Source organism: Danio rerio, chromosome 16 (genome assembly GCF_049306965.1).
Source record: "Danio rerio strain Tuebingen ecotype United States chromosome 16, GRCz12tu, whole genome shotgun sequence".
Lineage (NCBI taxonomy): Eukaryota > Metazoa > Chordata > Actinopteri > Cypriniformes > Danionidae > Danio > Danio rerio.
Window position 1 is genome coordinate 5627501 of NC_133191.1, and position 27886 is coordinate 5655386.

The window sequence follows — 27886 nt, forward strand, 5'->3', positions numbered from 1 at the left end:
TTTATTTTTTAGAAATGTTAAAAATAAATATTGCTAAACCTTATTTTATGTTAACAAAAGAAACCATTTTATCAAGAAAAAAACAATCAAACATTCAATTACGTTTATCTTGCATGTGAGAACAAATACTGGAGAAATAACAACAAAAACAAAATAAATCAATGGTTGTAACGTTATTTCAATAGTCCCATATAAACGACACACATTTAGTTAATATGTGCAATAATGAGGACTTAATAATTAACCTTAAATGTGTCTATTAAATCAGTAAAGCAGCCAAGATGTTTTGCTTGCTTTATAATGTTTGCCAACTTTCGTTTTTTAGCTCAAGTGTACATAATTTGCCCTGTTAAAAAAAAGTCTCAAACAGGAAGCGTTTGTTTTATGAATATTAGACTTTACAATGACCAATGGCATATTCATATTTATGGCACATATAAAGATGTATTAAATGGGTCTGTGACATCATTCTCTGTTGTCCTGTCACCCTATTGGCTCAGAGAGTGTGTTTGTCATCAGTGAGCACGCAGATACACTGCATTAGTCACCATATCTAGATGTAGTATATATCTAGTACATATGAACGCATAAAACAGAGCATTTCCCCTCTGTGCTTCTCTATACACACCCACAGGACAGCATTGGTGCGCTAAATCAAAGGCGTTGGTTTAAACATTAGCGCTCCTGTAACATTATACACGCAAGAATACAGTAGAGCTGGTCAGAGGTCAAATGTTAGCTGTGAACCCCTTACTAGTGCTCATAATTACATAACTATAGGACTCTTTAAACGCTATAGGAGAGTGTTGCATTACTGGCGGAGGTCAAGGTTTACTGACTCCACCCTTGATAGTCACCATGGTAGTGGTTGATGTTTCGTCATTCAGTCCTGCGGGTGCGTCTGAATCAGTTATTCACTCACTCAGCGCAGCTCACATGAATAAAGAAAATACTTTAGAGCAATTACCATAGTGTTTTTGAACCATACTATAGTAAAGTACTTGAATTAATCTGTTGTGGTGGTTCCATAGTTGCTATAGTAACATAATGAATGTAGTGAAGTATTTAAATTGTGTTGTGGTAATTCTGTAGTTGCTAGGGTAACAACGACTATAGGGAAGTATTTAAATTGTCTTGTGGTCATTCTGTAGTTTCTATGGTAACACAACGACTATAGTAAAGTACTTGAATCAATCTGTTGTGGTGATTCTAAAGTTGCTATGGTAACACAACGACTATAATGAAGTATTTGATATAATCTGTTGTGGTGATTCTATAGTTGGTATGGGAACACAACGACTATAGTAAATTATTTAAATTAATCTGTTGTGGTGATTTTATAGTTGCTATGGTAACACAACGACTATAGTAAATTACTTGAATTAATCTGTTCTGGTGATTCTATAGTTGCTATGGTAACACAACGACTATAGTAAAGTACTTGAATTAATCTGTTGTGGTGATTATATTGTTGCTATGGTAACACAACGACTATAGTAAATTATTTAAATTAATCTGTTGTGGGGATTTTATAGTTGCTATGGTAACACAATGACTGTAGTAAATTACTTGAATTAATCTGTTCTGGCGATTCTATACTTGCTATGGGAACACAACGACTATAGTAAAGTACTTGAATTAATCTGTTTTGGTGATTTTATTGTTGCTATGGTAACACAACGACTATAGTAAATTACTTCAATTAATCTGTTCTGGCGATTCTATTGTTGCTATGGTAACACAACGACTATAGTAAAGTACTTGAATTAATCTGTTGTGGTGATTATATTGTAGCTATGGTAACACAACGACTATAGTAAATTATTTAAATTAATATGTTGTGGTGATTTTATAGTTGCTATGGTAACACAACGACTATAGTAAATTACTTGAATTAATCTGTTCTGGCGATTCTATACTTGCTATGGGAACACAACGACTATAGTAAAGAGTTTAAATTAATCTGTTGTGGTGATTCTGTAGTTGCTATGGGAACACACCGACCATAGTAAAGTACTTGAATTAATCTGTTGTGGTGATTCTGTAATTGCTATGGTAACACAACGACTATAGTAAAGTACTTGAATTAATCTGTTCTGGTGATTCTATTGTTGCTATGGTAACACAACGACTATAGTAAAGTACTTGAATTAATCTGTTGTGGTGATTATATTGTAGCTATGGTAACACAACGACTATAGTAAATTATTTAAATTAATATGTTGTGGTGATTTTATAGTTGCTATGGTAACACAACGACTATAGTAAATTATTTAAATTAATATGTTGTGGTGATTTTATAGTTGCTATGGTAACACAACGAATATAGTAAATTACTTGAATTAATCTGTTCTGGCGATTCTATACTTGCTATGGGAACACAACGACTATAGTAAAGAGTTTAAATTAATCTGTTGTGGTGATTCTGTAGTTGCTATGGGAACACACCGACCATAGTAAAGTACTTGAATTAATCTGTTGTGGTGATTCTGTAGTTGCTATGGTAACACAACGACTATAGTAAAATACTTGAATTAATCTGTTGTGATTCAGTTGTTGCTATGGTAACACAATGACTATAATAAAGTACTTAAATGTATCTGTTGTGGTGATTATATAGTTGCTATGGTAACAGCCTCAAATACACAATAGAAAAACACAAGGGAAGAGAAAATAAGGGGAAGGGAGAAATGCAGAACTTCTTCTGATCAGATTGCAGAACTACAGATATTTGAGACGTTCATATTTTAAGAGATGGTACCATAGAGGATGACCCTAAATTACATAATATAAAAATGTTATAAATATAGGGATAAACCTATAATAAAAATAGATCAGTAGCGTGAAGATTACCTGTCATATCTGATCTTCTCCACACAGGTTATAAATCTGCACACTGATCATTTGTTCATCATTATGTATCGAATGCTGTACTTTGAGCACTAGCTTTATGGTTATCTTAAAGGGACAGTTCACCAAAAAATGCAATGTCCTGCTAATTTACTCACTCACAGCTCATTCAAGAGGTTCAGTAGGTGACTTTCTTTCTTCAGTAGAACATTAAAGAAGATCTTCAGCCTGGTCAAACTGTTGGACTGTGCATGTTGGACTGTAGTCTGATTGTAGTCCAACCAGATTGTGGGTTAAAGCTAATAATATTGTAAATGATGTTTAGTTTCTTACACGGACCAATCGTTTTGTTTCACAAGACCTCAGTGTGTCATCAGGAGCCATGGCTATTGATTTGGAATTGTTTGTATGTGTTAATTTTAAATCTAAAAAATCTATAACAATTTTATAAACTATAACTATTATATAAATCCTAAAGGAGTATGGATTAAACTCATTTTTTTCTTTAATGTTACACCGAAAAACAAAAGTCACCTACATCTTGGATGACCTGTGGGTGAGTAAATGAACAGGAAATCAGGATTTCTGTGAGGTCTTAAAAAGTCTTAAAATGTCTTAAATCTCGAAATCCAAATTTTAGGCCTTAAAAAGTCTTAAATTTACTGAAATGTTGAGTTTAATTTTCCTTTGTTCATGTATTGCTACCCAATCTGGCCAAAACCCATACAATCATCAACTATCCATCTCAATAAAACCTTAAAGTTTTTAACTTCAAAGGTCATTTTTAACTCTATATATCATAATGGCTTAATTATTTTCCTTACACTAACATTTGTTCAAAAGTTCTCCATGTATTTACTGCTGAGGACATCTGGACAAATTGTTGCCCATAGATTTAGTTTATTATAGTTTGTAAAACATTTGTTAATATTATTTATATTTCAGAGAAAGTTTATGTTGGGAAAAAAGTGTATGGATACAAGTAGATCTTACTTGTTTTTACACAGTATTTTAAATATTTAGCTAAGAAATAAAATCAAAAATATTTTTTTTATTATTTATTATTAAATTATTATTGTATCAATAAATCTATTAAATTGTAATAAATAGTTTTGACGGGTCAAATAAAATTTCTTCCATCTGGGCCCTTTGAAATATTCCTTAGCCTTTGGTGTTTTATAAGTCTAAAATTTCATTTATAATGGTCTTAAAAAGTCCTAAATTTAACTCTGAAACCTGCAGAAGCCCTGGGAAATGTTCATTTTTGGGTGAACTATCCCTTTAAATTAGAACGCCCTATAGCTCTTATGTATGTAAAAATATTAAACATTACCTACAAGACAATTGACTTACCATGACACCGCATGTTTTCTTAGAAACTCTTTGACTGTTTGTGAGATTGTGTTACACAGTAACTACATATATTGTTCTGGAAATGTAAGTGGTTGGAATTATATGTTATTAGGGTTAAAGTTGCATCTGTAGGGGTTAAAGTGTAGGCTCTTGGGTTTGCTTTATGCTTAAGGGTATATAGTTAGCAACTACACTGAGTCCTTTAGATCTACTTGTGTCAAAGACAATGTCCGGATTTAGTGTGTGCAGCAAATGAAATGCAAACAAAGTGCATTCATGTTTTGTATATCATAGAACTTCATGTGTTATGGGTATATAAAAATGATTCTTGTTGTATAAACTTCTGTTAAGTTTAGTCTAGTTCTTATTTAAATATACAAGTAATCTTCAATCAAATTCTGCATTTAAAGTGGCTCCTTCTTTGTTGATGTCAGTTTGATGCTTCAACAACAGTATTTTTAGCCACGCCCCTCTTATCATCAGTTTGCTAAGAATGAATGATGCACAAAAAGGAAAGCCCCTCCCCCTACTTAATATTCCATTTTAGTTGGAAGTACATCAACATACTGAAATAAAAGCAACTTCCGGTTCACACAGACTTTAATGTAAATCTCATTTTAAAGGGTGACTTCTGTAAATATTGGTGCATTTGTATGATAGTCTCAATTCCTTTTTGTGTTTGATGCAAGCTAGTTTATTAAATAGTGGACTTTAAGTGTGATAAACGTTAGCTGTAAATGTTTGGATGCCTTTCTTAAGCAGTAAGTGTGAGACAGCAGTGTGTATCTTGTTGTGCTGTGTTGTGTTTAAAGGGCCAGTTCACCCAAAAATGAAAATTCTGTCCTCCTAAACTTGTTCCAAACTTGTTTGAGTTCCTGATTTGGGGTTTCATTCAGTTTCATTCAGGCAACATCAACAGCTTGAGGCATCAAGACATTTGTGCTGCCCATTACATTACAAACCACAGGAGAGGGCGAATTCTCCAGCAGGATAGCGCTCCTTCTCATACTTCAGCCTCTTCATCAAAGCTCCTGAAAGCAAAGAAGGTCAAGCTGCTCCAGAATTGGCCTGCCCAGTCACCAGACATGAACATTATTGAGCATGTCTGGGGTAAGATGAAGGAGGAGGCATTGAAGATGAATCCAAAGAATCTTGATGAAGTCTGGGAGTCCTGCAAGAACGCTTTCTTTGCCATTCCAGATGACTTTATTAATCAGTGATTTGAGTCAGTGCAGAGATGTATGGATGCAGTCCTCCAAGCTCATGATGGAGTCAGACACAATATTGATTCTTTTCCCGCTACACCATGACTTTGTATTCTATATTAGACATTATTTCTGTTCAGTGACAAGACTTTTGTCTAAGCAAAGTCAGACCTTACTGTATTAATTAAATCATTCAAAATCAAGGTATGAACATCTTTTATTTTGGTAAAATAAGCGTAATCTAGAGGCTTTTACCTTTCATATAAGCCAATTCTGACACCAAATGATCAAGTTATTATTTGCTGTTCGTAGTGTAGATAGGCTTTCCGAGAGATGTGTTGCGGCTGGAAGGCCATCCGCTGCATAAAAACTTGCTGGATAAGTTGGCGGTTCATTCCACTGTGGCGACCCCGGATTAATAAAAGGACTAAGCCGACAAGAAAATGAATGAATGAAAATAGATAGGCGACAAGATATATGTTAGGTAGTGCACTGAAGAATGCTGGAAAAAACAGCCATTGACTTCCATATTATTTTTAATTCCTACTGCTTTTTTTCCAGCATTCTTCAGAGTATCTTGTTTTGCGTTCGACAGAAGAAAGGAACGAGCAAATGGGTGTACTGTCCCTTTAACTCTCCTGAATGAACAGGACTGCTCAGGCTGAGCTGTAGGTGTGTCTGTAGTGCTGGTTGTGAGTAATGAACACTCAGGATTAAAGCCGTTCTGCCTTAATGCTGAAATTCCCCAGCCCGAGGCCTCGTGATTTTCTCCTCTCCAACCCTGCGCTCTGTCTTCGCTTGACAATAGATCTGTCTAGACGCCTCCTGCAGTCATTGGTCTCCAGCTTCACCCAGAGATCTCCTTTCTCATGCCTCACCAGGTGTGGTTCAGTAGTTTGGTTGGCATTGTATGACTCATTTAAAGGGCACGTAACATGTTCACTTTGCCCATCTAATAGTAATACTAAGTGCCTATAGAGTAGTACTGCCTCCATCTTTTCTCCAGAAAGCCTTTTTTTCATTCATTTTCTACCGCTTTTCCGGGGCTGGGTCGCAGGGGCAGCAGTCTTAGAAGAGAACTCCAGACTTCTTTTTCCCCTGACACTTCCTCCTGGGGGATCCCGAGGTGTTCCTTGGCCAGGCGAGGCATGAGACATTATCTGCGTCCCAAATGGCACACTATGCACTATGTACTTATGCACTAACACACTCAACAGGATAGTATATGTATGTAGCGTCGTCCCAAATGGCACACTAATGTTTTTTTACTAAGCGGAAATTCAAACCGTTTCCCTGATGACGTTTGACGGTTGCCAAATCCGTGAAATAAACGACCGAATTATCAGATAATACCTGCCGTGAGTATAACCGCATTCACCATCGGGAGGTGAAGTAATCACTCTCATAGGAGAATTTAGCTTTCACCATCCAAAATAAATAAAGTTATCCAACATGTGCGCCCGATAGCTCCGCCCCTTCCGCTACGTAAGCAAACCTGTGGTCGTTGAGTGCGTGAAGTGTCCATCGTTACACACTTCGTTTTAGCGGCTGAATGAGTGCATCATCCGGGTAAAGTGCACTTATGATTTTTAGACTTTTCAGTGTGAACACACTACTTACACTATTTATACTACAAAATGGCGTAGAGTAGTGCATAAGTATGCGATTTGGGACGCAGCTAATGTCATATTGGGGGGTGTGGGGAGGAGGGGTCACTCTGGTCCCCCAAGCTCTGCACTGGTTGGGGAAAATCCAAATTGAACCAAAATAATCCATTACAATTGGCTTAAGATTGGCAAGCAAAAGTCGGGACATTGCAACCTGCAGAACCTGGGAACTTAAAAAAATAAATACAATTTTGGCTATAGAGACACAAAATTAACGGCTTCTGTATTATAGATGCATATTCTAATTTGAACATCAAAACAGTATAATGAGCAGTTAATTAGAAATGGTTAAAGGACACTTCAACTCATTCTGATTCTGATATTTACTCTAAACATGGCAAGTGTTTTGAGTTTTTGTTTTTCTTTATTCCTTTCGCAGATGAACGGGACAGAGTGCAGAAGAAGACTTTCACAAAATGGGTGAACAAACACCTAATAAAGGTACATTTATGTTCATTATTTCATGTTGTTGTTGTTTTAAATGTGAAATAAGCAGTTCTTGATTCTGCTCGTCTCTTCCTGTCCTGAGCTATTAATGTTCAAATGGTGTCATTACAGGAGAATAACTGAATAGCAAAATCCAGTGTGACTTTCAAACTTAACTAAATATTTCGAATGATTATTTTATACTTGCTCTTTTCATTTCATTTTAGCTCAAGTTTACATAATTTTGTTTTGATAAATTGCAGTATAATGACTCATATTTTCAATATCAAAATCAAACGCAACTTTCAAAATTAACTAAATATATTTGGATTTTTTATACTTGCATTTTATTTTAATTTGTTCTACATTATTAGTAGTTGTCTTAATAAAATACTGTGGAAAAATAATTATTTTAACAGCAAAATCAAATACAACTTTTGTAGCTTTTTGTTAGCTATATACAGTATTTCAAATTTTTAATAATTTATTTTTATTTTAGCTAAAGTTTTAGCAGTTTTGTTAACGTATTATTATTTATTCATTTTAACTCAATTGATTAATTTGCACTTGGGTTTTTTTCTTATTTGAATAACACTTTTTTTTAATGACATGCTTTCGGAAGAAATTGAATGAATAAATGAAAGAATAAAAGAAAGAATGAATGGATGGATAAATGAATGAATGAATGAATGAATGATATGCTTTCGGTTTTAGCTAATTATAATAACCCTGGTCAAGGCAGTGTTTTTTCTTTTTGTTAGTTACAGCATGTTGAACTTTTTTTGTAAGTTGTGTTGTTATTATTGTTTAAAAGTGGTTCCTTGAAGTATTTTTGACCAGTTTTCATAAAAATCAGTGTATTGCCCACTTCTAAAAACAGTTTAGTCACTAACACATTTTTAACCAACATGCTACACCACCAAATTTAGAAACTAATAGCAAGAGACTGTAATATTACTTAAGGTCTCATAACATTACAGCTTTCAGATCACACCTGTCAACATTGGGATGTGAAAACAAGGGAGTTACCCACCATAATAAGGAATTCCCACTTTAAAAAATCCCCTAATTACTAAATATGCTCATTTGGAGCTGTTTCATTGTAAGTAAACATTTAGTAATGTTTTATTATTATTATTTACAAAAGAAAAATAAATAGTATACATTAGCAGCAATTACATTAGCAAACAGTTCAACTTACTAAAATAATAGCTATTAAAATAAAATAGAATCAAGCTATCAAATCTCATTAACCTTTTCTTCACTGTATAACTTACACATTCTGATTAAAGAGCAACGAATGAATCTCTTATTTATTTAGATTTTTTCGTTTGATTACATTAAATAGCAGGTGTCACTTTAAAAATGCACACATCTAACGTTATAATGGAAGCATTCGATTGCTTTCTTAACTTTTTATGCTCTTTTAGGACGAAATTAGTTGTGTTTAAAACAAAAAAAACCTCACCAAGATCGACATCTTAAGATGTTATTATTATTAATTATGTGTGTATGTCTGTTCAAACATGCACCCAAAACCCAGAATTTCGCTACGCTTCAAATTGCTTGTACAGAATCTGTTTGGGAAACAGCGTCTATTTATCACTATGGAGCGCGTCAGCTGACAGTCACGCACCGCTACATGACTGTTCCGAGGATTACATATGAAGGGGAGACGGCACCTGTAATGTGAAGGAAGGGAATTGCGCCGGTTTTATATTTATTTCAAAGTGTTTTCATGGTTGTTGCTTGATCTGATATGGATGCGGCCGGAAGTTAACGAGAATTATATTATTTATTAAATTTCCCATTAATTGTATTTTATTAACGTCTACCCCCACCCCAACCCTAAACCTAACCGTCAATGTAAGGCAAAAACAGTAGCTGTACCGATTATTATTTGCGTTATCTATTAAATTACCCAATACATTGTATTTTTTTAACGCCTACCCCAACCCTAAACCCAATCATCACAGTACTGTAAAAATATTAATTATTGTCATACAGTGTCATATAAAATGCTGCTATAATAACGTGCATGTCGCAATTCCGGTTGGCCCTGTATCCGGTCTAAACTTTACCTGTTTTCATTCTTAAACTAAGTGAAAGCACAGAACAGACTCACATTTAAGAGCAATGGGCGGCCCCTGGTGGTTCGGCGGTATGGGTTGCATATAGGGAGGCTCGGCTCTTTAATGTTTATATGCCACCCCTCAGAGAAATACGGGAAAATACCTTCACAGGATGATAGCAGGATAGAACTGTAAAATACGGGAGAATCCAGAGAAAAACATGAGGGTTGACAGGTATGTTTCAGATGAACATGATTTCTGTTTGGTACAGTGCTGGGATTCTAGATAAACAGATCTTAATATTTGTTTGATTCTACAAAGGCCTGATAACACTTCTTCCACCTTTCAAATACAAATATTGCTATTTAAAGTCCTTTATTTAGTGTACAATTATCATTTTACGGTTATTAATTTGTGCAGTGAAATGAACGCTCTTGATATCTAAGGATCGGTTTGTATTTCTAGTCACAGACTGATGTTTAACTTGGTCAAACAGATCACAGATGAACACTGAGAGCTCTGTTTACGCTGTGGTTAGTTTCACTCATCAGCTGTTAATAGACGCTGATATTGTTTTGTGCTGATTGAGTTGAGTATCTCTGAGAAGAAAGACTGATAATGGATAAACACATGGGTTTAGACAGTAAAACAAGACTTCTTTATTACAGTGTGCTACATCCAGATGTTGGTCTCTGCGTTGCTAGTGTGTGACTGTTTTAGGCAGACTGCAATATAATACATTTTAAGCTGAAGGTCATGGATTGGGATGGTAATAGACTTTATAATCTTTATCTGGTGTTGATGAGTAAAATTGACTGATGTACTGAGGGAAAATATATGCTGTTGAGTTGAATAAAAAAGACTGATCTGATATCTGCATCGACAGCGACCTCTAGTGGCTCATTCTGACCTCTGCCTGTCTTTTGGTTACGGCTTTGTCCTGTCTTTACACTTTAAGTTGTTTAATAAGTTTTTTTTTTTGTGAAAGATTAGAGGCTTAATTTCACTGTCCTGAATTAACACACGTTTGACTTATTGTTTCTTATTCACAAGCTTTTAAACTCTTGAGTGAACTGTTTAAACCTTGTGGTTACAGTTGCTTCTTATGATACAGTTCTTTTTCTAAATAAGAAGTAATTCTCAGTATTGATGCTGTATGTTGTGCATGTAGCGTATAGAATTAGTATATAATTAGTTTGTAGTATTAGTCTATTATTAGTGTATATACAGTGCTCGGCATAACTGGCTACAACCCATTTTGAAAATGAATATTTTATCCATTTCTAAGTGAATAAAGGTCAAATGTTTTGGGTTCATTTGAACAAAACAGATTTATGCAACGGATTTATTTATTAAAATAATATTTTAGTTACGGAACGTATTTAGAAATAGAAGGATAATACATTTAAATTAATGCAAATATTGGTAAAAAAAATTACAGACTACTTAAATTACAACAACATTTTTGAATTTTTTTTTTAGTTTCTTTTGAATTTTCCTCTTTCTTAAAAATTTAATTTAATAATTTCTTTAACACAATAATTTACCGTTATTGTAAGTTATTTTGTTAGATAAGCTCCAGATTTGGCTTCAGTACTGACTAATCTAATGAATAGGCACAAAGATAATATTGTAAAGCTGCTTCCTATAGAAAATATTAATTTAAACGAGAGATTTGTAATTTTGCTCATGTTGAGCACTGTATGTATGTATGTATGTATGTGTGTGTGTGTGTATATATATATATATATATATATATATATATATGAGTGGGCCAATAATATTGACCTCAAAATAATATAAAATATAATAATCTATTTAAAATAATGTAATATTAATAAAAACATATCAAAAACAATATAATATAATAAAGTAAATAGTATAACCTTTATAATTTTAAAAAGAAATGTGACTTTATTTTTAAGACTATAATACATATTTATATATCGTATTTAATGTATTATTTGGTTAAACTATAATTTGGTATAAAAATTTATTATAATTATAATTTTAAAGTTTTAAAGGATGGAAGACTAGCAAAATTTATTTAATCTTTTATTAACCTCCATATGATTCTGAACCACTATTTTATTTTATTTCTATTATTGTTTTATTTTAAAAGATATTTTATTGATGGATTGGACATTTTTATTTAATTTTTATTATTATTATTTAATATTTTGTTTTTCTTTGTTGATGGATTGGACATATTTATTTTTATTCATTCATTCATTTTCTTTTGGGCTTAGTCCCTTTATTTATCCGGGGTCGCCACAGAGGAATGAACCGCCAACTTATACAGCACGTTTTTACGCAGTGGATGCCCTTCCAGCCGCAACCCATCTCTGGGAAACATCCACACACTCTCATTCACACTCATACACTACGGACAATTTAGCCTATCCAATTCACCTGTACCGCATGTCTTTGGTCTGTGGGGGAAACCGGAAACCAACCTTCTTGAGGCAACTGCACTACCTACTTCGCCACTGCGTCAGCTGTATTTTTATTTTGCTTATTTTATTATTATTCATTATTATTTTAATTTTTTATATAAGTTTATTCTATTGATGGGTTGGACTTTATTTTTTTAAAATATTTTTTTATAATTTTTTTATTATTTGTTTTGTTTTGTTTTGTTTTGTTTTGTTTTGTTTTGTTTTGTTTTGTTTTGTTTTGTTTTGTTTTGTTTTGTGAAAGCCAATTTAAGTTCTTTGGCAGAATCTCCAGATGGCTTTCTCCAAGATATCAAGCAAAGTGCAGTTATGAATTTATAATATTTGGTTAATAGGATAACTGTCTGTGTCTGAACTTTCTGCTAAATATCCTCATTTTTATCTGTGAATTAAAAATAAACATCATGAAAGTATTTTATTTTCTACTCCATTAACAGCCTTCTCATGTTTCTAATGCTGGGTTCAGATTACACAATATTGTTCTAAGCATTTTATGATAGTCAGTATGTCATATTTTGTCATTTTGAATCCTAAATTGTTTGTATGAAAAAACAGACTGCATTGGCCTACTGATCAATCATTGCTTGCTGTTTCAACAACATGCATGATGTCATTGAGAAGATGGAGCTTTAACTGATCTACAGAAGCATAAGCATACATAAACTGTCCCTTTAATGGGGTCATTCATCATAGCCTTCATATCTTTCTTCCATTTCTAATCACCTTGCCTCCATTGGTCGCTCTGTCCTGCTGTTCTCTTCACTGATTGGCTGCTCCAGCACTGGAGGTCTGAGGTAGGTCCATCTGTCAGCGTGTGGCAGCATGCTCTGCTCTCCTCGCGCATGTACAGTTTTCCTCTGGCGGTTTCCTCTGCTGTCTGTCTAATGAAAAATGCTGAATGGCATTTATATACAGTAAATACAGTTGGAGTCAGAATTATTAGCCCTCATGTGATTCTTTTCTTTTTCAAGTATTTCCCAAATGATGTTTAACAGAGAAAGGATTTTTTTCACAGTATTTCCTATATATTTTTTTCTTCTGGAGAAACTCTTATTTGTTTTATTTCAGCTAGAAGGAGTTTTAAATTAAAAAAAAAAACATTTTACATAGACATTTGAGATGAAAGAGGACTGTCCCACTAATATACTATATGCATGGGATGAAAAATTGATAAAAACTAGAACCGATAACCCTATGATTATCCACTCAGTACAGATCTGGAACAAACTTCAGTTGATGTTGGGACAAGAGGCATTTCTCTCTCCCAAAACTCCTTTATGGGGGAACAGATTGCTTCCAATGTGCTATAAAAACAAAAATGTTAAAATTTGACCAGATAAAGGAATTACACATTTAGAGCATTGTTTTGATGATGATGTTTTAATGTCATTTGAACAATGACAACAAACAAATATAACATGACCAATAAAGAATTCTTTAGTTATTTGCCATTAAGGGATTGCTTAAGGGTCAAATAAAAAAAATTATCCCAAGATACCTAATACAACCTCTATGGAGGAACTTGTTTTTTTCTGATAAACCATTACATAAAACAATTTCTAGAATATATGATGCTTTGATGCTTAGACAGCCTTTGACTGACCCAGATAAGTCTAAAAGTAGATGGGAACAGGATTTGGGGATAACACTAGAAAATGACCTGTGGGGTCAGCTATGTAAAGATGGGGTAACCTCAACTTTGAATTCCAGATTTAGACTAATCCAGTTTAATTTCTTACACCAGCTTTAGTATACTCCATCCAGATTACACAAATTTAAAAACAGTACTTCTTCGCTCTGCTTCAGATGTGGAATGTAGAAGAAGGTACATTTTTGCATTCTACATGGCTGTGCCCTAAAGTGAAAGTGTTGTGGGTACAAGTATGTAATATTATATCACAGATTCATGGAGTTGATTTTCCCTTGGATCCAGAGATATGTTTATTGGGTAATTACACAAATTCTTACCTCCAGCATAATTATGCTATTAAACTTACCGAAATGTTGCTGACAATAGCTACAAAATGCATCGCTTTAAAATGGAAAACAGACATTGATGTACCAATTGGACTGTGGATCTCAGAAGTTTGCAACTGTATACCATTCGAGAAGATCACATATTCTTAGAGAGGAAAGGATGAAGTATTTAAAAAATATTTGGAATCCATTTTTGAACTATATTAAAACAGTACCACTTGAATTGATTTGACAAAATGTTTTTGTTTCTACTGGCTTATACTGTATCTCCTCCCTTTTTATTTATTCATTTAATTTAATTTTACTTATTTATTTAATATACTGTGTATGTTTTAATTTAGTTTGTTTGCTGTTTTGTTTTGATGTTCTGTATTGTTAATTCTTGAAAAAGCGAAATAAAAATATATAATCAAAAAAAACATTTTACGTGTAATAGTATTAGCCCCCTTAAGCGACATTTCTTTCGTCTACAGAACAAACCACTCTTATCAAATGACTTGCCTATTTACCCTAATTAACCTACTGTTGTTAAGCCTTCAAATGTCACTTTAAGCTCAATACTAGTATCTTGAAAAATATCTAGTCAAATATTATTTACTGTCAACATGGCAATGATAAAAGAAATCAGTTATTAGAAATCAGTAATTAAAACTATTATATTTATGAATGTGCTGAAAAGAAAATTCTGTGTAAACAAAAATTGGGGGAAATTATACAGGAGGGCTATTAATTCTGACTTCAACTGTATTTCAAGAGTTCACACTTAGCTGATGATCTATAAAAGCTTGTTTGGCATGCTGTCCTGGGAGAGAGTCCTGAGCTTAAGGGATCCTCGAGCCCAGGACTCCCTCCCGTTTGCAGAGCGAGAGGGGAGCTTGAGCTCAGGTGGATCTCAAAAACTTCCTGGCTGCAGTAGCTAAGGGAACACTTGAGAAAGAAGGGGGCTAGACAAGTGTCTGATTTGCTTAATCTGTTATGCATTATGTATATCTTTGGATGGTGGGAGGAAACCGGAGAACCCGGGGGAAACCCACGCAGACATGGGAAGAATATACAAACTCCTCACAGAAACACCCACCGGCCTGGTGGGGACCAGCCTTAACAGTGCTAACCACTGGGCCGCCGTGCCGCCTGGTCTATGATAAAGGAGGAGAATGGGGAGGAAGGGGGGTTTCTTCCAGATGAAGATAAATGTGGACTGAATGTGGATATGAACCCCATTTAATGAGTTTTAAACAATTGGATCTCTACTTAAATACAATTTTCAACATCTAATAACACGGGAGCAGTTAAAACTTCTACTTCTTCTGCTTTGTTTCATATTCTGCATTCATTTTTGTTTCCCTCTCTGCTTTCTTTCATTTCATGTCATTGTTATACTACTTTCAATTTAATTTATTTTTCCCTTAATCTCGGTGTGTGTGTGTGTATATATATATATATATATATATATATATATATATATATATATATATATATATATATATATATATATAATGAATTTAATTTTAAGCTCTCAGTTACAACATGCTTAATCCTAAGTTTGGTCTTGTGGAGTACAACAAAATGAAACCCAGATCTTCATCATGTATCACCATCTATTCACTCTCATGACTGTACGAACATTGGGATGTCAAAATAAGGGATTTGTCTATTTAATCACAAATCTAAATCCCAAAGTGTGCACTTTTGCTCCTCTTTAAATCGTGTGTAGGTAGGTACAGAAGCAGCTTTAATAAGTTGTTTTTAATGGAAAGCAAGTGAATCCGGCCCCTTTTATATTTGTTTTAAAAGTGCTTTCAAGCCAAAATGACTGAATTACTTTTATTTCAACAGATACTTTTTATTCCTTTCTGTAGCATCACTTGTAACAATTTCCTCTCAAATCTACAGTAACTTCCTGGCAGCAGTTCGCCAGTAATTTACTGTAAGTCAAATACAGCAAAAAGACTGAATTTACATTTACAGCACCATTTATCTTGCTGTATATGTATTTACAGTATTGTTTATATGTCTTTACTATAAAATATACAGTCATTTTCACAGTGCGACGTTAAAATGCAGTAACATACTGTATTTTACTGTTGGACAGTTATGCATCTCATACTAGTTAAATACTGTGTAATTTACTAAAATTGTTAACAGTTGAAATGAATAAACAAAGAGTGTATATATCATAGTGTAAAATAAATAAATCATACAGCAAAAAATAAATAATAATGGTTCACTTAATAAAACTGCAGTGCGTAACATTTTTGCTATCTTTTTATGATTTGATCTTTTAAAGACTGCAGAAAGGTCCGCAGCAATGCATGATGGATGGAGCTGCATGATAAATACCTGAGTTTATCTTAAAAAATGCATATTATGATCCAGAGATCTTACCTAACGAGGTTTAATGCATTTGTATATATCTGCTTCAAAAAAAGAATGTAAAATTGAGACGTCAGAATTTAATTTACACCCTGTCACTCAGTAAATCATGTATTTCTGACGTGAGGCAGGTGTGCTGCTCTCCTGCCTGGAGCAATGCATTGCCCTGTCCTGTTTTTTGCTGGGGTTTTTCATCTTAAAAAGACACGCACACACACACTCACAAAATGACTTTTGCTGCTTGTTCAAACAGCTTATTTAAAATGAGTTGAAGCAACACAATTAGTGCATTTTTCGAGGGACAACCTAATTGTTTTATGTTCAATCCACTTAAATTTGTAATTGCACTGTGAATATATGGTCAATTTTCATTTTTAGTTGAACTATAATGTTTTGACAGAAAAAGTTCAACATTTTTGGTTGATTTCAGTTTGAGGTGAAGGTGGGGAAAGTATCGAACAGTATACTCAAAGGTGCCCTATATAAGTTTGACACCCAGTGGTTGAACTAGGTATTGCATTCCTTGATCAAGGCAAGTTAATTTATATAGCACATTTCATACACAGTGGCAATTCAAAGTGCTTTACATAAACAGGAATAAAAGAGACAAGTATGAGAAAATAAAAACAAATAATAAAAAATATTTTAAAAACCTGTTTAAAACAAATACTAATGTTAAAACAGGTCATAAAAGAATGAGAAAAACATAATAGTGCGATCTGTTGGACATAGCACAGTGCTCATTCAGTAAAGACACAGCTGATCTTGCAGGATCTTGATGGTTTATTGTGGGTGTGTTGTTTACATGAAGAAATCTGTGGTACAAGTTAAACAAAAATTCTAATAGACAATTATATTTTGAAATTAAATAGTTTTTGTCTTGCGTTTGCATTAATTTTACATTTGAATAGCCAAAATTAAAAATTTCAGTCTTTTAAATGTGATTAATCACAATTAATAAAAAAAATGTGCAATTAGTTAATTTTTTAATCAATTGACAGCACTAATATATATGTTTCATCTTCATGCAGCATCATGATTTTCTAGAAAGAGATCTTGTGACTCCTGTCAGATCAAGTGTTTTCAAAGAAAAATGTTTAAATGTTTGATTGTAAACAAACAAGATAGAAAGTTTTAATTAAGCATCTTTTTCTAATTTTATTTTGGATTTACAGTGTCAAAAATACTGTAACATTATATTAATCCTGTTTTATTTACCTTTGAAATGGTTATGAGTTTTTTTTTCTTGTGTTGAACACAAAAGAAGATATTTTGAAGAATGCTGAAAACCTGTAACCATTGATTTCCTTAGTATTGGTTTTTCCTATGCAAGTCAATGGTTACTGGTTTCCAGCATTCTTCAAAATATCTCCTTTTCCGTTTAATGTAAGATAGAAAGTCAAATAGGTTTTTATACAAGTGAAAGCTGAGTAAATGATATACTCAGAGCAAAGTTATTTTTTGTAGTTGCAGTGCTTTGATTGGCCAATCAGATTTTAAGAATCAGGTTTGGCACCAAAAAAAAAAAAAAACTGACATTTCTTTGGCAGGGACTTTTATTATGAAACTCATGGACTAACGTCTGCTTTTTCTCCATCCTCAGACTCAGCGTCACGTGAATGACCTGTACGAAGATCTCCGAGATGGACATAACCTGATCTCCCTCCTGGAGGTCCTCTCTGGAGAGACGCTGGTGAGTGTAAACTAACTATCAAACTCAAATGATCTCTCTAATCCCACGTCAAAACCTCCAGCCTTCAGACAAATCCAAACCTGCCCTGGAGTATGTCTTCAAATTAGAAAAGCGTTTTGTTGAATCGCACCCAAAGCACTGGGTTCAGATATTCCAAGCCTAATTCCTGACATAACCCCATCAAACTGCTTGGTTTCTTGGCTGTAACTGAGACATGATCAGCGTTGGGTGGAGTTACTTACTGTAATTAGTTTTAATTAGAGTATAAAAGTAAAGTTAGGGTTCACTCAAAAGTTTTTGATCATTTTTTTTTTTTTTAAGATTTGTTTATTAGATTTTTTTGACAGTTAACAAACAAAGTAAAAAGAGACAATAACAGTACAAACAGAAAAAAATATATATATAACAGTACAACATTGATAAAAAAATAAATAAATAAATAAACCACACTATAACCCTCATATTGTGCGACACACAGTATATGACATGCATAAACACTATATGATGTGCATAAATCAATTTTCAAGTTGAGCATATAAACAGGTCTGTACGAGACGTTGAGGTTGACAGCATGGTGTATTAAGTAAAATAAACAGTAATAATAAAATAAAATAAAAATAAACAAACAGAAAAAAAATAGAAAAGAATTTTTTTTAAAAAAGCGAGAAAAAAAGGGAAAATGTATTAAACTAAATAGGCTGGGGGGTGGCACATTCTTAACTTGTGGTTTTATGTCAAGAAAAAGTTGTATGTTTGTGCTATGTCAGCAGCACTAATACTCAACTGGAAGCACAGATCAAAACAAAAATGCAAGAATGGCAACCATTTACTCCACAGTAATTGCCTCAAGTCTCAGAGTTTTAACATGTTCCAAAAAAGGCAACCAAATATTAGAAAATTTGACCACTGAACCTTGAAGACTATGTTTAATTTTTTCTAATTTAACAAAAAATAAGGCATCTTTAATCCACTGGGTATGGGATGGGGGTTGAGGAGACTTCCACTGCAACAAGATTGTTTTTGATCATTTAATTACAGCTACTTATAATATACTAAATAAAGAGAAGTTATATAATTATATAGTTATGTATATGCATTAGAATAATCTAGATCAAAGCCAAAACTGGAACTAATCTAAGCAAAACTCACAGAACACAGTTCCTTCGGCTCAGTCCCTTTATTTATTAGAGGTCGCCACAGCGGAATGAACCGCCAACTTATCTAGCATATGTTTTATGCAGCGGATGTCCTTCCAGCTACAACCCAGTACTGGGAAACACCCGTACACTTTCACATTCACACTCATACGCTACGGCCAATTTAGTTCATCCAATTCACCTGTACCACATGTATTTGGACTGTGGGGGAAACCGAAGCACCTGGATGAAACCCACACCAACACTGGGAGAACATGCAAACTCCACACAGAAAGGACAACTGACCCAGCCAGGGCTATGAGGCGACAGTGCTAACCACTGAGCCACCATGCTGCCCCCAAATGAACATGTTGGGAAGAAATACACTCTAAAATGCTAAAATTTCAAGTCAATTCTGGATGTAATATGAACTAATGCAAAGTTTACCCAATTTGCGTTTAAATAACTCAGCATTTATTAGATTGTATGATATAAAATCTTAATAAACAGGAAAAATCAGTAAAAGAGAAACATAAAGACATATTTAATTTAGTTTCTGTAGTTTTAACAAATTTAATTTTTTATTTAAATGTATTATCAAAAGTCGACAGATTAGAGATCAAACTCCCATAATGCAATTCACAACCGTAAATAAACGGAAAACACATGTAAGTCACAAAATACGGAAACTCGGTGTAATAGTATTTTCTTTTAAGTAAGTTACCCAACACTGGTCATGAGCTTCTCTCTGGGGCTGTTTCTCTGCTCTCTCCATCTCCTCTGACTCTCCATCTCTCTGCTGATTTCTCTGTTTGCTCTTCTGTTTCTGGCTGAAGCCGAGGGAGCGGGACGTTGTGCGGAGCGTGCGGTTGGTGAGTGATTGATGCGGACGCTTCATTGGCATGGGTCACTCACTGTGGCAGACCTGCGCATGCTCACACGTCCGCCAGTCGTCTTGTACACTGTTAAAAAATATCCATATATTAGCAGTTTCCCGTATTTTGTGATTCATGTTTTGATGTTTCCCAATTTTATTTCTGCTTTGAATTGTATTATTGGAGCTTGATCTTTCTTCCAGCAACTTTTAACCTTGGAAGGTTCTGAAAAAGTGACTTTTCTGAATATTTATAATGGTTTAAAGTGATATATTGTCTGGGTTGATGTTGTATATTACACTACAAAAACCCTGCCAGTACATTTTTTGTTCTTTTTACAGACTTATGTTATCTCTAACTACTAAAATGTCAATAAAAGTCACTTTGTTAAACTGCTGAGTTGAATTTTCAACATCAAAGAGCTGAGATCAACATCCCATAATGCAATTCACAACTGTAAATAAACTGAAAGCAAGTCACAAAATACTGATATTTTTTACAGTGTAGTCTTGCATTCATCTGCTTGCTGTTCGTATTAGAGTCCAAGTTGTTGATTTCAGGCTGATGTTTGTTTCAAGGTTACTCTCAAAAAGTTATATGCTTGATACTACTTATTTAAAATGAGCTGAAACAACTAGTCTTGAGATTTTGTTTGAAGTCAACTTAATTGTTTTAATATTCATTCCACTTAAATTTGTTAAGTTAACTTAATTGTTAGGACAACATGAAGGAATTGTTTGGAACCCTGCATTTATTTTTGCAGTGTGAAATATAAGTGTGTATGAAATATTGTATACAGTTAAAGTCAGAATTATTCGCCCCCCTTTGAGTTTTTTCTTCTTCTATAAATATTTTCCAAATGATGCTGAACAGATTCAGGAGTTTTTCACAGTATCTCCAATAATATTTTTTCTTCTGGAGAACGTCTTAATTGTTTTATTTCGGCTAGAATAAAACCAGCTTTTATTAAAAAAAATAAAATAAAATTAAGGTCAAAATTATTAGCCAACTTAAGCTATTTTTAGATAGTTTACAAAACAAACCAACGTTATACAATGACTTGCATAAATTATCTACCTAGTCAACCTAATTATCCGAATTAAGCCTTTAAATGTCACTTTAAGCTGTATAGAAGTGTCTTGAAAAAATATCTAGTCAACTATTATTTACTGTCATCATGGCAAAGATAAAATAAATCAGTTATTAGAGATGAGTTATTAAAACTATTATGTTTAGAAATGTGCTGAAAAAAACGTTAAACAGAAATTGGGGAAAAAATTAGCAGGGCGTCTAATAATTCTGACTTCATCTGTAAGTGTATCCAAATATCTAAAAACTTTATATAAAGTAGACCTGTTTTATTTACATTGAAGTCCCCGATATACTTACTGCAAATTTATTTTTTGTTATTTACATTACTTAAGACTCTGATTCCATTGACTTCCTTCATCCCGTATTCATTCACATTCACAAGTGTGTGCTAAATAGTTTTTCCTTTTGAGATGAAAGATGAAAGTTTTGTTTATGACCAGTAGAAGTTTGAAATGTCGCAGCACGACCTATTAGATTGCAACATTGCAGTAAATCGAAGTAGATTGCATACATTGTTTACATTTGGTCTGCATCGTATGTTCTATTTTTCTGCAAGAATCAACACATCAGATTAACACTGATGATTTATTTCTTATTATTATTATTTATATATGCTTTTGAATTGCATTACGGGGCCTTGATCTTTTCTCAAACAACATTTGATGCTGAAAATCTTTAAAAAGTGACTTTTATTGACATTTTTTTAATTGTTTAAAGTGATTTATTGTCTGGTTTGGTGCTGTAAAAACCTGGTAATAAACTGCCAGTGCTTTTCCTGTTATTTTACAGACTTAATTCTCTTTATATTATTTATAATGCATTATATTATTTCAAATCACTAAAACTGTAGTGATAGTCACTTTGATAAAACACACAGTTAAATTTTCATCATCAAAAGTCGACAGAGCAGGGAACAACATCCCATAATACAATTGACAACCGAAAATCAACAGACAAAAAAACTGTATATCATGAAATACGGAACCTTTTTGCAGTGTATTTGAGCTTATTTGCCCAAACTTGCTGTAGCGATAGCAGCTTTACATGACTAAACATGGTAATCAAGTGTCAGTTTCATCTTAATTATGATTAAACTTCAATTGCTATAATACATCAGCTCTATTTTTCTTGTCGTACGTTATCAACCAATGGCAGTTTACTATTCAGACTAAACATTTCTTGAATGTAAATAATAACAGGCTCCTTTTCGTTTTGTCTGCTTTTGCTTTTGAATGACCAGTTCACTCTTCACTTTGACCTGTAGTATATCGGGGTCTTGATTCTGGCGGCTTGCGCATGGCTGACACTATTTCTTTTTATAACATCATCTATCTGAACCTCATAGTTTGGGTGTGTGAAAGATAATGCAAATGAAATCTCCTGTAACCTTGGCTGTTAAATAAAATGTATATTTATTATGGAGAAATGTATGCACAAACAAAACAACACATACAGAATTTATAATGCATGCCAAATTAGTTTGATTAGTTCAATAGTTAGTTAGTTAACCACATGCAAACAGATAAACAGATTAAAAAGAAAAATCTCCACATAAAAACGCAAAAATGCACCTCAAAATTGAGCCATCCATCCAAACCAACAGGTGGCGATAAAAGCCTTTTATGCTAGGTTCACACCGAGTATTTGCGCAAGTACATTGCATACAAGTCAATGCAAATGTGAGAACAGAGGTGGATTACCATCCCGTCATGCGAACGATGCAGGATTCGCAACACATTTACTGCAAACTCAATTGCGTCCACATTTGCTGTGAACCCAGCCATGCTGGCCAATCAGAAAGAAGAAAACAGTAAACATGTTAATGTCATGAAATGAAAATTCTGGTTGTATTGTCCACACGACCACACTGTACCTAGAGTTTTGGAAAATCTTCACCCTGTACCCTACATTTTCGTGTGGACAAACAGCCCAAACTGCATCGAAAACTGCATCGGTTTTGACCGTCGCCATGTGGACAGATTTAGTCAGAATTTTGATTTATATAGCAAAGTTGTTTTCAACAATACATTCATTCACAATAATTTATCACACATCCTTGAAGCCACAACAGCATCATTTCTGTCTTACAATCTTAAAGACCCCACAGAATGGCTTGCATTTTCTGTTTTTACTTCTGAAACTGCAAGTTGTGGTGGGTTATATCTAAGTAATGCAGATCTTGGTTATTTATTTAAGAACTTACTCGGTTCTGATTTCATGGAGTTTTTAATGTATTTGTAAAATATGATGTGTTTGCATTGTAAATGTTAAGTGGAAGGCTCACTGCAAATACGCGCCTCAAAATACGCTCGTAAAATACATCGCTCTAGGTATGTTTCATTGGACGTTTCAGATGAGAAATCCACTAGAGGCCGCTGTCTACATGGTCATCGGAGGCAGGGGCTTGTCGTACAGATAAGCTAGCGAACCACTAAGCTAAACCCTTCCCAAAACCCAACCAATAGTGTTTTCACAACCAGACGTAAAAGAAAAGTGCACTGCCACCACAGATTTACCTTGATTTTACATTGCTTTTCTCTCTTTTGTGGACGTGTGCTTCACCAGACTCTAACCCGAGCGCTCTGAAGCACAACAGCGTACAAAGTGAGCTATGAGAAAACTGAGCACGCCAGAAAAGTGTCCATATGGAAATCGATAAGTGACACAAACATATTCACTACTAATCACAGACAGCGCTTAAGTTTTGTGGTGTTTATTTGGTGTTTACTGCACAAAAAATAATTCCGGATTCATCAATAATACGTCCCTGTAAGTATCATTAGTGTGAAAAGGAACAAAAGTGGTTGTCGTCATACTGCCCCCTAGTGTTCATTTAGTGTTTCAATGAAGTGTGTTTTTGCGTTTTCACACAAATGTAGGCTGAAGCATGTATTTTCAATGAGCCTGTGTTGTTCTCCACACTTTCATTCCTCCATTCTGCCTCCTCTTGGTTCTGGAGGACGCAGCTCAGTCTCATCAGTGTGTTGTGTGTGTAAAGCTCTGTGTGTTTGTCTCCTCAGCCTCGTGAGAGAGGACGCATGCGATTCCACAAACTGCAGAATGTGCAGATAGCACTGGATTTCCTCAGACACCGGCAGGTACGAGACCTTTCCAAATGAAACTTTTGCACTCATTTACTCAGACTCTTTTGTTTCCAAACCTGTATTTTTATCATCTAAGGATGTGTAGCAGAATGCTGAGACTCCTTATGTTTTCTGGGAATACATTTCGCTCCCCAAGAAACTGATCATCAAAACATTATAAAAAGAAATACATACTATTAGTAGTCAATCTGTTTCAAATCTTAAAGCATTTACTTTGCATCTTGGAAGGTCAAAAGGAGGTAAATTATACAGGTTTGGAACATCATGACAAAGACACACCACTGTATTTAAACACAGAATCCATTCACAACCTCTACACTTTCTGCACATTCTTGGTCTATTTGGACACTAAGAACAAAGAAGAAGTCATAACTGAAACATATACAGCATATACTGTATATAATTACAGTCAATCAATTAATCAGTAACTTCTAATTAATGAGTGAATCTTAAGACAGTTTAAAAGTTTTGATTGTTACCATGTTTTAAAATCTTACTACATTTACCATTTTATTTTTAATTAAAGGGTAATTTCTCAACATATTTGTAAAAATTAATGTTGTATAATGATGGTTTGTTCTGTAGACTATCGGGAAAAAAATTTGCTAAAAGGCGCTAATAATATTGTCCCTAAAATGGGTTTTAAAAAATTAAAAGCTGCTTTTATTCTGGCCGAAATAAAACAAATAAGACTTTCTCCTGAAGACAAAATATTATCACACTTAATGTGAAAATTTCCTTGCGCTCTTAAACATCATTTAGAAAATATTTAAAAAAGAAAAAAAAATTTATAGGGGGTTAATAATTCTGACTTCTACTATATATATATATATATATATATACACACACACACACACACACACACACACACACACACACACACACACACACACACACACACACACATATACATATATATATATATATATATATATATATATATATATATATATATATATATATATATATATATATATATATATATATATATAGTATTGTTTGCAAAGTTTTAATGACATTCCAGCGGTCTCTGCATTAAGATATGAACAGATAGACAAGTAATATGTACACAAAATTGAGAAAACCAAGCCACTGTTTTCAGAATATAATGGCTAGCTAGCAAAAGACAGTATTTAGTATAAATCCATATACCAGACCCAAGTTAATTTTTTTTGCTCTGTCCAGGCATTCTCATCCTGCCTCTATAATGCTAAATTAAGGTCTGGAGTCTGTGGAGGCCATTTCATGATTGTTTTGGCTGTTTTTGTCTTTAAATATCATATAATTTCATAATCAATATAATTATTTACATAATGTCATTACTGTACAGTCGAAGAGTGAGAGATTAATAATAAACTGAAAAAAATTACTCAAAGATGATTCCTTGGATTTACTCAATTTCTTTACGTTAAGAGGTTGTAAACAATTTATTTGGGCTGAATTTAAACAAACAAATTAAGTTGAACATTACTAAACTTAATTTGTTTGTTTAAATTCAACACAAACAAATTGTTTGCAACAGTTCTGCATGCAACACTTTTTTCAGTGTACATTATATTATAAATAAATATATTTTTCAATATTTTCTCTACTAGAGAAAGTCTAAATTTGTTTTATTTCAGCTAGAATAAAAGCATTTTAATTTTCTAAAAAACACTTTAAGGACAAAATTATTAGCCTCTTCAAGCTATATATTTTTTTCAATAATCTGCAAAACAAACCATCGTTATACAATAACTTGTCTAATTAACCTAATTAAGCCTTTAAATGTCACCTTAAGCTGTATAGAAGTGTCTTGAAAAAATGTCTAGTAGATTATTATGTGCTGTCATCATGGCAAGCATGCATATATACACCATACTACTGATCCTATATACTAATTTCCATATTTTAAAGACATTTAAATTTAAAAAAATATATAATTGAATGCAGTGCTTCTTATTTGGTCTGATAATCACTTTATATCGGATCTCAGCCAGGCAGTGAATATTTCTGTTTTTTAAAGAAATCGCATTTTAAACGTGGCGGTTTGTATGGGATGACAATTAACCGGAATCCTGGAGCTTGCTGACTGAATTTAAAAGTTTGTGTGCATATACCCCATTTGTAGGGCAGTCTCTCAGATCAAACTTTAACTCACAATATATAATAATTGAATTGTTGATCTTCTCTGCCAATCACAGGTCAAGCTGGTAAACATCAGGAATGACGACATCGCTGACGGAAACCCAAAGCTGACCCTGGGTCTGATCTGGACCATCATCCTCCACTTCCAGGTCTCCTATTCTGTCAGTGTTGAGTTCCCTTTACCATTCACCTCCTCCTGCTTCCTTCTGGGCTCCGAATCAGTCTGGGTCAATCACTTCAGTCAGTCTGGGTCAATCGCTTCAATCTGGGTCAATCGCTGGGGTCTCTCTGGGTCATCCTGATTTTAAATCTTCCAATCAAACAGTAGACGGTCAATCATTTTCACTTTCATACCAGTATCTGCCTCATGAAATTAAAGTTTGTCTTGTTTAATAATGTCCTTTAATCAGGCCCACTCAACAATAATAATCTGAGTATGCAAAAATGAAGGAGTCTCTAGGTAAATCAGCTCAGGCTTTTGGCGCCATGAGGTCTCCAATGTAATCTAATTCCATAATCTAATATCCAGGCTGTTTTTCAGATCTAAATGAAGTGAATCTGCTGTTCAATGTGTGTAATTACAGCCTCAGTTCTGATTCATTTCACCTCACACAATTAAAAACAATGGGAGATACACACTAATTCAGCCCGTTACGCTTATCGGGTCAGTCACTTTCCTCAGATGGATGAAAAATGTTTGTAGGACCAGAAAGGTTTTGGTGGATGTGTTTAGTATAAAAGATGTCCACGATCTCAGGAAATGAAAGAGTCTTTAAAGACTGAAAAGATAGAGTTTAATATGGTGCCAGATCGTTTCTTGAAGATTAATGTCCTTCTGCAATCTTCTGTTTTTGTGATGACACAAAACAGCTGAAATCACACTGTGTTTATTTGTCCAAAAGAATCTGTAAATGACATAGTAATGTTATTTTAATAAGAAATATACATAAATCATTTATTGAGTACAGATTACAGACGTGCGTTATATTGAATAATTTGGCAACGTTATGTCACTCATATTTAGATTTCTTTTATTTGCGGAAATTGTTAAATATGAATGTAGAAATATTAATTCCAAAGCTAACGCATCCCATATTTTCATAATAACAGTCCCACATACATAGAAAATAGTTAAATGTTAGGAGGCTTGGTTTTGACATTGTTGTAGTCTAACTAGGAAAATTTGTGGCCCTTTATTTGCATTTAAAATGCTTTCCATGCCTAAAACATTTCCATTTACAACCCTATGATTTGCTCCTCGAATGAAAGTCTCTGTATTTACCTTATTTGGAAGGGTCATGAATATTAATGAGCTGCAGGGGGTGATTAAATGCATAATTTATCTTTATTCATATTTTGTATTTCAAAAAACTGTAATGAGATGAAATGCTCCATGCCATTAACTTATCCCAAAGTTGACGCATCTCCTATTTCCAAAATAAGAGTCCCACATACATAGAAAATAGTTAAATGTAAGGAG

The 27886-nt window shown here is 33.7% G+C and overlaps 1 protein-coding gene across 50 annotated transcripts in view; it reads left to right on the top strand.

Moving 5' to 3' along the window:
• Positions 1-27886, top strand: part of plecb (plectin b) — a 246898-nt gene that overhangs the window by 158450 nt on the left and 60562 nt on the right. For 13 of the 50 annotated variants that reach the window (XM_073925719.1, XM_073925741.1, XM_073925731.1 and 10 more), the window contains 4 exons: positions 7455-7516; positions 17983-18072; positions 24196-24273; positions 26463-26567. In XM_073925719.1, coding sequence (XP_073781820.1) covers positions 7455-7516; positions 17983-18072; positions 24196-24273; positions 26463-26567 — 335 coding nt within the window. Of the gene's footprint in view, positions 1-7454; positions 7517-12808; positions 12824-17982; positions 18073-20044; positions 20081-24195; positions 24274-26462; positions 26568-27886 lie in introns of all 50 variants that reach the window. The other 37 variants (XM_073925722.1, XM_073925732.1, XM_073925746.1 and 34 more) reach the window with 6 other exon arrangements.